This window comes from Dendrobates tinctorius, unplaced genomic scaffold, assembly GCF_039654945.1.
Source record: "Dendrobates tinctorius isolate UK_male_01 unplaced genomic scaffold, ASM3965494v1 ptg000326l, whole genome shotgun sequence".
NCBI lineage: Eukaryota > Metazoa > Chordata > Amphibia > Anura > Dendrobatidae > Dendrobates > Dendrobates tinctorius.
In genome coordinates this window covers 10,089,211-10,104,005 of record NW_027361993.1, presented here as the reverse complement: position 1 = coordinate 10,104,005, position 14,795 = coordinate 10,089,211, and the positions used below count along the sequence as shown (strand labels likewise).

The window sequence follows — 14,795 nt, the reverse complement described above, 5'->3', positions numbered from 1 at the left end:
AATAAGGTGTCTGCTTGCACCTTCTACAGGCTGTGGTCATGTTAGCTATGTCCCATCAGGTCTCAGTGCAGGCAGCCATTTTGTCTATTTTATTAACAGTCTCTTTACTGCTTTTTCTTATCAGACGGTTTAACAAATTCATTGGACCCTGCATCTTTTAATTTACTTCCCTATATGCCAACCTGGCCTCAAATCTGGGTTAAAAAAATCTGTATTTATAGAATTTCTGGATTATCAAATGAGTGGATTACTTTGCAAGTAGGTACACATTTTAAGGCTCAAATCCTTGGGATCAGATTAGCCCAACATCTGATAATTCAGAATTTTAAAGGGATTTTCAGATAGAAGAGTACATCGCTGTCTCCGAGTAAAGCCTTTGTCTCTTGTCACTTGATCTTTCACCGTCCTTTATCTGTCAACCATCCCGCTTGTGAATGAGTCTCCGAGAATTTCCTAATCCCTCACCAGCGATATCTTGTTGTTTTAATTAAAATGGCGCTCATTTTGGATGAGGGTCTGCACCTTGTTATAACGAGGCGCCGCTTCTGCCAACAATTAACATTCAGATTATTTTTATTCTTCTATTCCTTTCCCTGGTAAAATGCAGTCGTCATTGACATCTCAATAGGCGGTAGTGGAAGCCTTTTTTGGATGGTGGGATTTAATTCCATCGATGGATCGGGATTGATGTTGCGTTCACGCTTCGTGTCGCTGGCATCTGTGGGAGGCATAATTCTTAAGGAGAAATTATTTTTCCTGCTAGCTGATGGAGTCATATTTTTGCTAACATGACTTAGGGAGTGTGCACACACTGAGGATTGTCCTGCGGAATTTTCCGTGCGGATTTGTGTAAATCCGCAGGTCAAAGACCTGCGGTTTATCTGCACATTTTCTGCGGTTTCCCCTGCGGTATGACACCTGCCATGGAAGAATTGACACGCTGCGGATTTGAAACCGCGGAAAATTCTGCACCGTGTGCACAGCGGATTTCGATTTCCATTGATTATAATGGTGCTGTACACCACAGCAGAATCCGCATCGTATGCACACACCATTAAGCTTTCTTGGAGCATTTTTTTAAGCTATTATTCTGTCAAAATGCACACCGGTAAAATAATACCACATGTTTTGATATGACTATTTATTTTTATTCCAGATGATGAATCTTGGCATCTCGTCACCTGTTTCTGCATGAAGCCATTCGCTGGCCGGCCGATGATTGAATGTAATGAATGTAATATCTGGATTCACCTGTCCTGTGCCAAAATCCGCAAGTCTAACGTTCCAGAAATCTATGTTTGCCAAAAATGCAAGGACACCAAATTTGACATCCGACGATCAAACCGCTCACGGATGGGCTGTAGGAAGCTGTTTTTGGACTAAAAGAAAAAAAATAGTTGAATGACTGGGCGTCGCAAGAAAAGCACACAGGGCTACACCACTGTGCAGACTACAATACAATCCTCAATAAACTTGTTTTCCCGTGGGCACACACATTGCCACTCACAATTTTTTATTTATTTTTTTTTTATACCCAATCTGGGTTTGTTTCAAATCCTATTTGCCTGTGTGAACTTAGGCCACACAAAATACAACCGATATTTTTTTTTTTATATTCTTTTGTGACCAGATTTCCCGTGAGCACCTGGCAGCATCGAGGTTAAATGGCCGCATAACATAATATTTCTTTCGCCCTCTCAATCCTCCAGCAAGACCAAAATGAGAGAAATCGTAATAACAAAAAAAACAACTTTTATTTGTTCATTGCTGCAGTTTCGGCATAGTTTTTGTAGGTGTGAAAAAAATATATATATATTTCTAGTTTGGCATGAAAGACTAGATAAAAGCAAATGTTGTTTTACGTATGTTTGATTTTCATTTTTTATTTTATTTTTTTTTACCTCCAAAACACATGACAGATTGTTATAAAAAAAAAAAGTACAAACTTATAAAAGGTTTCAATAAATCTTATTTTTCCTCACAGGTAGTCAGGTACAATTACCGAGTTGTAGATTACAAACACACCTTCAAATATGTACCATAATTTTATTTTTTAGTTTTTTTTTTTTTTTAACAGATGAGTCAATATATAATAGTTTTATCGTCTTAATAGACTGGGTTCACAGTTTCACTTGTGTGTGTGTTTATTAAAATTTCATGTAAAAGTTAAAAGTATGTTGCAAAAGAATAAAAATGCAATAAATACATGCACACGGGATAAAAAAATATTACAAATGGGAGATTCCTAATGTGGTGTTTTATCTACCTCTGTCCGTTGTATATTTCAGTCACAGAGCAAAGTCTTAATGAGGTATTCCCAAGTTTGTAAGTTATCTACTATCAAAAGGATAAAGGGGGATCAGGGATCACTTCTCAATCACAGGGACCCCACCACCGATTCCGGGAATCGGGTCTCTGAAGAGCTGGGTGTGAATAGAGCAAAGGTTGATCATGCGCACTACTGCTCCATTCATTCTTATGGAAGTGGCGAAGACTAGCCAAGCTCAGTCCTCGGCAACCTTCATTAAAAATGAATGGAGCAGTGGTTGATCATGAGCACTGTCGCTCCATTCATTCTTATGAAAGCGCCGAAGACCAGCTGAGCGCAACTCTTGGCAACCTTCATTAAAAATGAATGTATGATTGACCTCCGCCCCATTTACACGGGGATCTTCAGTGACCCAGTTTTCGGAAAGGGTAGGGGTCTTAGCGGTTGGATCACCAGCGATCGGGAAGTTTTTCCCCTATCCCACAGATGACACACTGTATGTCTAGTATTAGGAAAATCACTATCACCCATTTACAGTATAGATAAAAAGGAAGTTTGCCGGGACCCCACCTCTCACTACAACATGGGCCTTGAGTCTCCCTTTCATCTCATTGTCCGACCAGAGTAAGCAAAACCTGAAATGGACCGGTAGCAGAGCCTGTATGGTGCCGCTTCATTCTAAGTCAGTGGGACTCATTGAGACCTGGAGTGAAGGGTGTTTTCACAGAGTTTTGATGCGGATTTGCATAAAAAAATCTACATTCAAAATAGCTTGAAATACCGTTTGACTAATATTTGTGGATTTTGAAGATGTTCCCCATTTGGATATACCCTTATGGTTAATATTTTACTATCTACACCAATGTTTTCCAAACTCCTCACGACCGCCAACAGATCATTTTCCAGATTTCCTTAGTGCTGTACGGGTGAGAGAAACTGGTGAAAATATTATGATGCTTTGATAAGTTGGGAGCTGTGAGGACTGGAGTTTTGCCATCGCTGATCTAAACCACCACTTTTACTGGGTGCACAATTGCTGCCAATTTGTACAATTTATATATCTGACCAAAGGCACAAACGTTTTTAACTATTGAAGCGTAGCCATTTAGAACTAGAAGAAAATTATTGGATTAGTTGTGGTTTCATTTTTTTTTTTTTTTTTTTTCAATAGTCTGAATAATAGAGATTTTTTTTTTTTTCTTCTCCCAACTTCTTATCGTACGGGTAATAAACACTATAAGCAGAATTGATGCTTTTTTTTTTTTATTAATATCATTATTTTGTATTTAAATGGATGGTCTATGATCCCTGTTAACAAAATATGGGGAAAACAATAATAAAAAAGAAACGTACAGGCCTTGCTATAGCTGTTTCAGAACTTCTTGGGATTGGAACACTTTTTTTGTTTTTTCCCCAGCTCAAATATTTAAAAATTGATTTTTTATTTTTTTTAAAATTTCCTTTCTTTGTATGAACCATTTAAACCCTTTGCTGCCATGGTACAAGTACGAGACATTTATGACAGTTTCTTCCTCGCTATTATTGTACATGTTTTTGAAGGACATATTTTATGTGAAGAAAAAAAAAAAATCACGAGACCAAACCGAGAGGATGTGAAATGTAATTGTCGGATCTTCTACGCACATACCTGTGTATATTGCCTGCCTAATGTACAGAGATGGTAGCGTGTCTTAATGTTTTACTTTCTGTAAGGGCACAGAGGGCTTGTATATCATTACTCACACATGTTTGGTTCGTAGAAGCAGTGTCCCTAAATCTAGAATTTTAGATTTTTTTTTTTTTTACTAGTTTTTTTTTTTTTGTCAGGTGAACCATTCACTGATCCTAAAAACTATTATAACTATTGGTACTGCTGTACAGAGCACTATCTAGAGTTGAGTTGGCTTCTTTGGCACAGTTTTATTAAGCTAGTCTTATTTGCCAATAGCGTACAGTTTTGTTTTCTTTCCATGTACACCTAATTAATATTACTTTTAAAAGTATTGGAGCCAATCAGTTAATATCGGGCGTACATGGATATTTTTCCAAGTCATAAAATTGTCAAATAAAGATAATTAAAAAATATATATATTTTTTATTTTTGCTTCATAAGAGTGCTGGTCATGACTTGCTCATTTCTTAATGTCTTTTAGGGTGTTTTTGGTCCTGCATTGTTTAAAGTTACTCTCAGTAATATTCCAGATAACTACATTGGAAGTATTTTGTATATATAAATATATATCTCTTTTTTGTAGTTTTTATTTTTTGGTTCTGTGAGACTGAGAGAAACATTGAACATGCTATATAGAGCACAGACTGGGAAACATTATGTGATGTACAAGACTTGTGTAATTTACAAGGACGATGTTTCTGTGAAACTCTGTACATTTGTAAATAAAGATATCAATATTTTAACTTCATTTGGATGGACGTTCTTTATTTTTTGCACATTCTAAAAAAAAAAAAAAAAAGCTTGCAAAAATATTTATTTTTTTTTCACCACAGCGCAGCATTGCACACAACTCCTGGGGACAGGAATAGCTCTGCATTTCTTTGCCGAGGATTAGAAAGACCCTGTTTTCTTCAAACTCTTTAAAGGGAACCTGTCATGTCCCAAAGCGCCATAAACCTGCAGTTATGGGCTTAGTAGTGTTCTAAATCCGTGCGGCCACCACACTGAAATTCTTGCCAGATATATAGGTGCCGTCATACAGTAGGGTCTCAAATTTTGCAGAAGCGTAAGGCATACCGGTTCATATATAATTGAGAGACAAGATCATGACTATCGGCGGCACATGGAGGGCAGAATAGTATGGGCTGTGTGCCAGAGGCTGTATTTAATGGGGAAAACCACTCAGAAGAGAACCTCCAAAATGTGATCGGAAGCCATAGCAATTTCATAAGCTCCCAACTCTTTGATCAATGGTCATTTTAGAGTGAAAGTCTCAGGCGCTGCATGATATTTTCGTGAGTCAGCAGGACATTAACAGCATCAGCGGGCTCCTCCTAGACATGCATCACTCTCCATGGAGGCAACGTGAGGATAACATTCCTGGGACTGGGCAAGTGCAACCCTCTATAATTAGTGACTTACTAGACAGCTCTACGTCTGCCATTGGGTCTGAGTATTTTTGCAGCAATGATCTAAATGTCAGGGAATGATGGGAGTTTTAGTGTTGCAGCAGAACTATAGGAAGTTGGGGATCACTGCCGATACCTAAAACGGGCTGTAAAGAATGGATGCCTTTTGCCATGAAAAAAGATGATTTTTAAATATGTTAGTGGTTACCTTTAGTTAAGAAAATTGTATGAAACGTAATTCTATAATCTTGATTCCGTTATTCATTTTCAGTTTGCATCCCCTACCAAATTTCAGACTTTTCTTTTGTGGGAGTATCTCTTTCAGTAATATAGGCTGGATATCACTTTCATATTCCTGTAACAGCACAGCTCTAATACTACTTATGTCCTCTCCATGTGGTTCCCTCCTTGTCTATAGTCTACTTTTAAGGCCGGGGTCACACTTGCAAGAAACTCGCAAATGTCTCGCATCAATACCCGGCACTCGGGACCGGAGTGTGCGGCTGCATGTATCTCTATGCAGCTGAGCGTTCCGGTCCCAAGTGCCGGCAGCAGTGCCGGGTTTTGAGACGTGAGACTCGTGCGAGTTTCTCGCAAGTGTGACCCCGGCCTAATCCCTCCATTCCAGGTGCAATCTCCCTTCTCTGCCACAGATCTGTGTACAACTTCCTCGCCATGCCTCCTGCCATCTCCAACAGCAGATAGCTGTCAAGAACATCTGACAGACTTGAAACATTTTTGCAAAAACAGAAAAATGGTAGAGATATTTTAATCAAGATTTTTGTTTAGAAAGTTGCTTAAAGGGTTGTCCAACTACTTCTATATTGATGACTTATCAAGATAGGGCATCAACTTCAGATCAGTGGGGTTCTGACACTTGGATCCCCCTCACTGATTAGCTGTTTATTCTCAGTCCTATCAATTGTCGAATCTTAGTAGCTGTGGAACTGAAAAGCGCCGCTTCATAAACTGTGTAGTAACCACTGCCGGGTACTGCAGGCCCACTCCAATTCCAATAGGGTCATCTCGTAGAGATGAACCGAGTACTGTGGCTGACACCATTTTGTGGAGCAGAGTATTCGGCTCTGTTCACATCACATTAGGCATAAACTTTGTGTATATAAAAATAAGGAATATCCATAAACTACCATGTTAAGATACCTAAATGTTCTACCCAGTAGATCTAAGCTAAAATTGCCTTTTTTCTACTCTACTTTAATTTCTTTAACAGTGCAATATGATTAGACGTCATGTATACATGTAACGATAGTCAATCCATACACATCTCCTGGGGGCATTCGGTACAATGAATGGCCATCATATGGTCCAGATGTATACGGTTAGGACTCCATGGGGATATTGTAATATAACTGGAAGATGGCAGTGTCGCATTGCAAAGTTGATCTAACAATTGTCAATGCATTTGCACAGTAGTTCACAAGATAACTCGGCAATGGTGCAACTGTTGCCAAAAATCCAAACCTGCCGGATTGTTTGTTTTGTGTCTATCATCATAACATCTCAGAACCGTTAGGGTTGGGTTTCCATATATTTGTTGTGTGTGGTCAGTTGTTTTATTCAGGTTACAACTGAGGCCAAAGTGGGGCAATTGGTCATGTGTCCATAGCCGAATCAGAAAATATGACCAGTTTAGTGCAACAACTGATGCCGGATTACTGAGAGTATTCCCATAAACACTATGGGATCAGGTCTATATCAGAAGGAAGAATACTCTGCCTTTTAGCTGTAAGTTCTTCTGTAAAGAAGCTGTTACCAGATGCTAGGTGTGTAAGCCATGGTCACAACCTCCTGACACTAAGGATCTACTTTCCATGATTTCTGCCCCAGCGTAATACCTAAAGTGCTTGTCTCTGCCAGTTGTTATAAAGAAACAAACCTCGCTTTACTCACCTTACCCAGGTCCACAGGTAATTTTCCACCGCTGCTCTCGGTGTCTGACGTTTGCTTCATAGACAGGGCAGCAGCCAATCCGTGAGCTCGGTGGCTCTTGCAGTGCAGACAGAACGCCTCCTTCAGAGCTGCAGCCAATGCCGGACAACGGAAGCCGCAGCAGACAATCGCTGGTGGACCTGGGGAAGGTGAGCGGGGGTGGGTTTGTTTCTTTATAATAACCTACAGCTGGGGACATTCACTTACTGAAAGGGAACAACGCCTTTAATAACACGTGAAGACGGATGCCAAGATCATAAGGATATGAGCACATGATGGGAAACGCTGCATCCCATGTGCTGATGTTACCCCATGAGTCACGTCTATGTGTGACAGCATTAGTAAAGTGGAGAATATTTGATAATTACAGTATTAGGAGCATGACATAATTCAAAACATCAGCGCTCTATATAATACTGGGGAACTAGACGGCACTGAATGTGGCTTGTTCCACCCCCATAGATAAATTCAGAGTGATCAGAGGACCATTTTCCATGCCTCATTTGTAAAACTAATGAAACAATCCCATGTTCAATGTAATATGTCCCAATAGGCAAAGCTGATATAAAAACCTTTGTGATACAGTGACAAAATCTGAGTGGAGCAGAATGTAAGAAGATGGACACTGGGTTCATCACCCTCTTGCAAATATCACACACTTTGCTATTTTTTTTACACACTCCTCAACATTGATATTACAACACCAAGAAGGAAAAGTCATAGAATTATGGAAACCACAGGATGGATAGACAAGATAATGATGTGTAAATGATGAAAAAATGGAAACAGAATTTTCAAAATATCTCAATTTATTCAGTATGGAGTGAGCGCCAAGTGCAAAAATCAATGAGGTTATTTATGGTTGTGCAAGGAACATTCTGCTGCCATGAATGCGCTTGTGCAAATCATAGCAATCCGGTGCTGGAAACTCTTGTGTGATCACCGACCACTGACATCCCAGGTGTCGATGGAAGACAAGTCTGGAGATGCTGCAGGTCATGGTAGCACATTTAGGCCGCACAAGCTCACCAGCAGCTATGTGGCATTGTCATGTTGAAAAACAGCTCCTAGGACACTTTGCAGAAATGGCCGTACTATGGGCTCCACCATCAAACCAATATCATGCTGAGCTGTTAGTGTGCATGGAATGAAGATTAGAGGGGTCAGAGTAATGTACAATATGCCATCCCACACCATAATCCTTGTGGTAGGACCAATGTGACTTTCTCTCGTGAAGGCCTCTTTGGATGTTGCCAGCGCGGTCTCATCAGATTAGAAGAATGGCACATAGTGATCAATTCAATTGGACGATATATAACTAGCCAAGTTGTCAAACAGTGTCTAGGAGCATGTCCAGCTACAGTTTCATTGACCTTATACCACTTGCTCTCAAAGCCCATCATGGTGTAGAGCAAGGCAGCAATGGAAGCTGCAAAGGAGATGTATCCTCTTCAGAGATTATTCCCCCTTATGACTTGAATATAATGATATCTGGAGATTGTCTTGGTTATCAAGTGGGCAACACCATAAAGAGGCCTTGACTAGAGAACGTGAAAGTGTGCTAGGAGGTGTTTTTCAAAATGGCAACGCAAGGTCACATGTTGCTGGTGAAACTGTGAGGAGCCTGTGTGGTCTAAATATGCTACCATGGCGTACAACATTTCTGGACTTGTCTCCCATTGAGCACATCTTGGACATCATGGGTTGGCAATTGTAAAAGGAGCTGCCAGTAGAGGATCTTGATGATTTTCGTGTCCAAATCCATTCAGCGTGGCAGAACATTCCTCAGACGATTAATAACCTCACTGATAGCAGTTAGGATGTTTAAGTGCAGCAATTTGTGCATGTGGTGCTCACACTCATTACTTTTCATAATTTACCTATCATGTCTAATTGTCTATCCAACCTGTGATTTCTGTAATTGCACAATATGTTCCTTTTTGGAGTTACAATTTCACTGATGAGGAGTGTGTGTAGTCTACGACAACTAACAAAATGTGGCAAGTGTGATACAATGGATTGGTGTTGTATACATCAATACGTTTTGTAGGAGAAATGTCCTGGGTCCAACATGTCCAGACAGTGGACTTGTGAGTAGCAGGAGTGATGACTACAGGGCATAAATAGGTAAAGAGAATCTGTCAGTAGGTTTTGGCTATATAATTTGAGAGCATCAAAATAGAGGACAAGAAAGCCTGATTCCAGCGATGTATCACTTATTGGGCTGCTTGGTGTAATTTTGATAAAATCCTTGTTTTGTTTGATGCAGCAGAGATAAGCCTTCTGGTTTCTGTATAATCCTGCCCTCACAACTGACTGACAGCTTCCTGTGTACACTATACATTGTCAGCAAGCTGCCAATCAGTGGTGGGGCGGGGTTACACAGATTAGCCTGACTGGTCTGCACAGGAGATGTAGTCCTCTAGTGATAATCTCCTGCTGATAAAACACTGATTGTATCGATACTACAGCACATACGTTACGTTAAACATCTCTGTAATCAGGCTTCCTTGCCCTGTAGTATGCTGCTCTCATATTAAGGAGCAAAACCCTCTTGAGAAATTCCTTCTAACACACTGAGCTGGTATGTGAAATGCTGAGTCATTGGGAGTGTGGCATTAGTGTTAGGAATGTCTGTCCACTCCCATAGCGGCTATGTCTGGAGAAAGTTAGCTCTTCTGTGTTGTTTTTTGCTTTCTAACTTATTTGCAGACAAACAGCACGCAAAAGCAAGGAAGAAGTCTGCAAGATAAATAGGTTGAAAAAAAACTTAAAGGGGTTGTCCAGACTTTTCACAAAAGTCTGCAGTTATTCCATGTGAGTGCAGACTTATGAATCCTCACAATGTGCACAGTGCACGCTATGAAGATTGTCCGGTGCCGAGACCCTCGTGGTCATGTGACTGCAAGTATGTGATATGCATAATTCTGGCCATATTCTAACTGGACATACACAGCCTTCTTCAATACATTGCATTGAGTGAGGCTGCGCACGCCTAGTCAAAAGGTGGACAACCCTTTTAGTATTTGCCACCCCAGTGTTGAGGAAAGGAATGCTACATAAAGGCTTATTCCTGACTGTGATGGTTGCCACACAAGCAGCAACGGATCGTGAAGTTATACCTCCCAATGTTCCAAGAAAAGAAGGAAGGACAGATCAAAACGTTAGACTATGCCCTTAAACACATCCACATACTATTTCATTCACCCCTGGCCACTTAAAGAAAATGGCAGAATTGCATATTTTTTTTCAACATTTCATCCCACAAAGTCATTTTTCCCATTTTACAGTACATTTTAAAGAAAATGCATGGTGTCAATCAAAACTACAAATACCGTAGTCCAACAAAAAACGAGACCTTATATGGCATGTTGATGGAAAAATAAAAAAAAGTTATGGTTGATGGAAGAAGGGGAAGAAAAATGCAAATCATAAAGCCGAAAATTGGAAACCACTTTGGGCCAGTGTATCTGTAAGGGAGGCTGTAAAATGAGAACCTCATCCGCTGTAGGGATTACCCAGTAGAAATAACACATTTCCTTGTCCATACTCTCCGGACAGCAAGATCTCAGGGTATAGAGCCACAATATTTAAACGTTTCAAAACTAAGGGCCAAATTCATTAAAACTGGTGTCATGGAGGCTCCACGTCCACTCCAAATCTCCAGTGGTGCCTCTACCTGTATAGCCACACTTACTGCTGGTGCCTTCTGAGGCTACCACCTGGCCCTGTCCATCCACGACACGGTCTCACGGTGGGACCCTCCATGATGGCTGTTACCCACCGAAGCTCTGAGGAGCCCTCCACCTCTTTCCTTTTAGCTGCCTGTTTCTGGCTTCTCAGCACTGTTGTAACTTGTCTGGACCCATCCTGCTTCTCTGTGGGGATCTCTGCTGATCTACACTGTGGGCTTGACTCCTGCCATTCACTTTTCTTCACTTGGGGATCCATTCCCATATGGGACGCTAAAACCAGAAATGAAGATGCAAAACCAGATTGTGCACAAACATACTTTATCAATAAGGTAACATGAACTTCTGGGCAACATGCCCATCTAACACTATTTTCTTGCCAACATGGAATCATTAGGAATACAAAGGGCATGAGTCCATCCATGCCACACGTGAATAATGATCATAGGAGGTATGAGTCTGGCCAACAATAGAACCAAATCCACTTGCAGGAGTGAACAATCCTTCAAACTCTCATATATATCCATTCTAGTGAAAGGGAATCTGTCAGCAGCATTTCGCCTCCCAAGCAATTTATATGGACATGTGACACAATTCCCCACCCATCGCTGCCTCCTCCTGCTTGACTGATGGCTCCTTTGCCTGAAATCACAGAGCACAGAGGCTGTCAGTCAAGGAAGAGTGGGTGGTGCTGGGAGGGGAGTAGAGCTGGAGTGACAGAGGTTTTAGATCTAACACATCATCAATTAAAATGCTGATTTCTTCGGTAGGGGAGGAATGGACTGGCCATGTAAAACTATTGCTGAACTTGTCTTTAAAAAAGGTACATGCGCTTATAAGTAGCTTTGGGAATGAACTCCTTTAAAAAGGCACACTACAGGTAACCTATGGCGTGTACAGAAATCCAAAGCACACAGCAACTTTAACACACACACTGCTAAAAACAAGCTCAGCGCTTATATAAAGATATCCTTGTATATATTCATCAGTACGGTCCGTTACACATTGTAAAACTTGGTGACGCTTATTGACAATGCTAGCAAATTAATGCATTTATGGCAATAACTTGAAAAGCTAACTGTGACCTTCAGGCGATGGTAAGGCCTCATTCAGACGTCCATTTATCACGTAGTGTTCTTCTCATGGTTTTCATGGATAGAACACGCACCCATTATAACCTATGGGGCTGTTCACAAATCCTTGCTTTTTCGCAGTGTGTCCACAAAAACCTCCTCGAGACATGTCAGTTTTTGATCAGTGTCACAAATCAAAATCACCCATTTCCATCATCAATATTGAAAAGGATGAGAAGCTTTGCAATCTATTCATTGTTTATCACTGTGAATCACTAATGAAACTCTGATGATAAAATCTGACACAAGGACCAAACACGGCTGAAACTGCGAGGTTTTCTTGCTTATGTACGAAATCACTGACGTCTGAATGAGGCCTAACACTGGGAATACAAAAAGAGTCTTTGTGTTAATTTTGGTCTTAAACTACTGCAACTTTATAACAATTTCCATTTCAATTCCTATATGTTGTCAATGTTTCTGCTTGCTGTAAATAAATGGAGTTATTCTTATTTCCTGCCAAACAAGTCTGAAAACCTGTGTGCTGCAGTGCCACTCTGTGGCCATCCTTGTGTACTGCAAGCACATGCTGGCCCAAAATCTTTGCTGCAGTATGGTTAACATCAAGGGCCATCATTTAGAACAAAATAACTTGTTAGTTTATATACTTGGACACATGTTTTAAAACTAGATTCACACCAGTTCATTAACCTCTAATATACCATGCTGAGGTTTAATCCGAAACCCGATTAAGGGCTGTCGTAATAACGATTTTTGGCATCTGGTCGGCAAATTATGTTTGAAAGTCACAAAAAGGTTTTTAATAGTGATGAGCAAGCTTGCTCGGATAAAGTGCTATCCGAGCACACTAGTGTCCTAATCGAGTATTTTTCTGGATGCTCGAAAAAAAAATGTTCGAGTCACCGAGGCTGCATGTCTCACTGCTGTTTGACAGCCGCAACGCAGTTTGTTAGGGTTAGGCTGGAAATTATAGTAAATCTCTGTATACTGCTGCAATGTTCTATTGTTATAAACTACTGAGCTGAAGTTACTGGGAAAGATGAATATCCCTTTCTTATGGCGCCACCTTGTGTTCAACACTGTCTACTACATGACATGTTTTATTCACTTTACAATAGAGCAGGGTTCCCCAACTCCAGTCTTCAAGGCCCACCAACAGATCATGTTTTCAGGATTTCCTTTGTATTGTACAGGTGATGCAATTATCACCTGGGCAATACTAAGGAAATCCTGAACACATGATCTGTTGGCGGTCCTTGAGGACTGGAGTTGGGGAACCCTGCAATAGAGTATAGAGGATCAAAAAAAAAAAAAAAGTCTTCACTACCCTTTTAAAATGCCAGGTTTTCATGCAAAATAAATCATACCAAGAAGAATAATTTTAAATATTTTTTCCTCTTTTAATATCAACCGTAATATTGTACAAATTCTTTGAGACGTAGGAAAAAATTTGGAGAGGGAAAATAAAAATAACAAAACTAAAATAAATTTGACTGATTATGCTAATCACACTCCAATGAGAAGATTGAAAAAAAAATGTCCCCATCTTCAACCTGTCAGTCTGTGAAAATTGGACTGCATTCATATGTCATCAGAGTGCAGTCAGATTTTCTTTCCACAGACTCATTGACTTGCATAACCAAGTGCAATCCGAATATAAGATGCAAATTGAACATACTGCGATTTTTTTCCTTGGACAAACTAGGTGGGAGGAAAAGAAAATTGGACATGTGCATGGCCTCATAGAATAATATTGGTCCACACTAGTCAGTACACAGCTGGCTTAATTTACAGTAATTCTGATTAAAGCCATATAAAGTTTAGATGTTCTAATCACATTTTCCTGACATATTTTGCATTTTACTGCAAAAGCCATGGTCCGTAAACAGCTTACAACACAGCAAAGGGATCTCATTGTTGGAAGTTATCACTCATGAGAAGGGTGCAAAAACATTTCCATGGCATTGAATATACCATGAAACACTGTGAAGACGGTCATTAACCCCTTCACTCCCGGAGCTTTTTTCGATTTTTCATTTTTCGCTCCCCTTCTTTCCAGAGCCATAACTTTTTTATTTTTCCGTCAATATGGCCATCTGAGGGCTTATATCTTGCGGGACAAGTTGTACTTTTAAAGGACACCATTGGTTTTACCATGTCGTGTACTTGAAAACAGAAAAAAATTCCAAGTGCGGTGAAATTGCAAAAAAAAAGTGCAATCCCACACTTGTTTTTTGCTTGGCTTTCTTGCTAGGTTCACTAGATGCTAAATCTAACCTGCAATTATGATTCTCCAGGTCATTACGAGTTCGAGTTCATAGACACCAAACATGTCTATGTTCTCTTTTATCTAAGTGGTGAAAAAAATTCCAAAGTTTGCTAAAAAAAAAAAAAAATTGCACAATTTTCTGAGACCCGTAGCGTCTCCATTTTTCGTGATCTGGGGTCGGATGAGGGCTTATTTTTTGCGTGCCAGGCTGACGTTTTTAATGATACCACTTTTGTGCAGATACGTTCTTTTGATCGCCCGTTATTGCATTTTAATGCAATGTCGCAGCGACCAAAAAATGTAATTCTGGCATTTTGAATTTTTTTCCCGCTACGCCGTTTAGCGATCGGGTTAATGCTTTTTTTTATTGATAGATCTGGCGATTCTGAACGCGGCGATACCTAACATGTGTATGTGGGATTTTTTTATTGTTTTATTTT

At 40.1% G+C, this 14,795-nt stretch overlaps 1 protein-coding gene across 2 annotated transcripts in view; it reads left to right on the top strand.

The window, feature by feature from the left end:
• Window positions 1-4,689, top strand: part of PHF13 (PHD finger protein 13) — a 65,622-nt gene extending 60,933 nt beyond the window's left edge. For both annotated transcript variants that reach the window (XM_073561734.1, XM_073561735.1), the window contains one exon: window positions 1,157-4,689. In XM_073561734.1, the coding sequence (XP_073417835.1) occupies window positions 1,157-1,383 (227 nt within the window). In that variant the 3' untranslated portion in view covers window positions 1,384-4,689. The remainder of the gene's footprint in view (window positions 1-1,156) is intronic.
• Window positions 4,690-14,795: the final 10,106 nt, after the last annotated feature.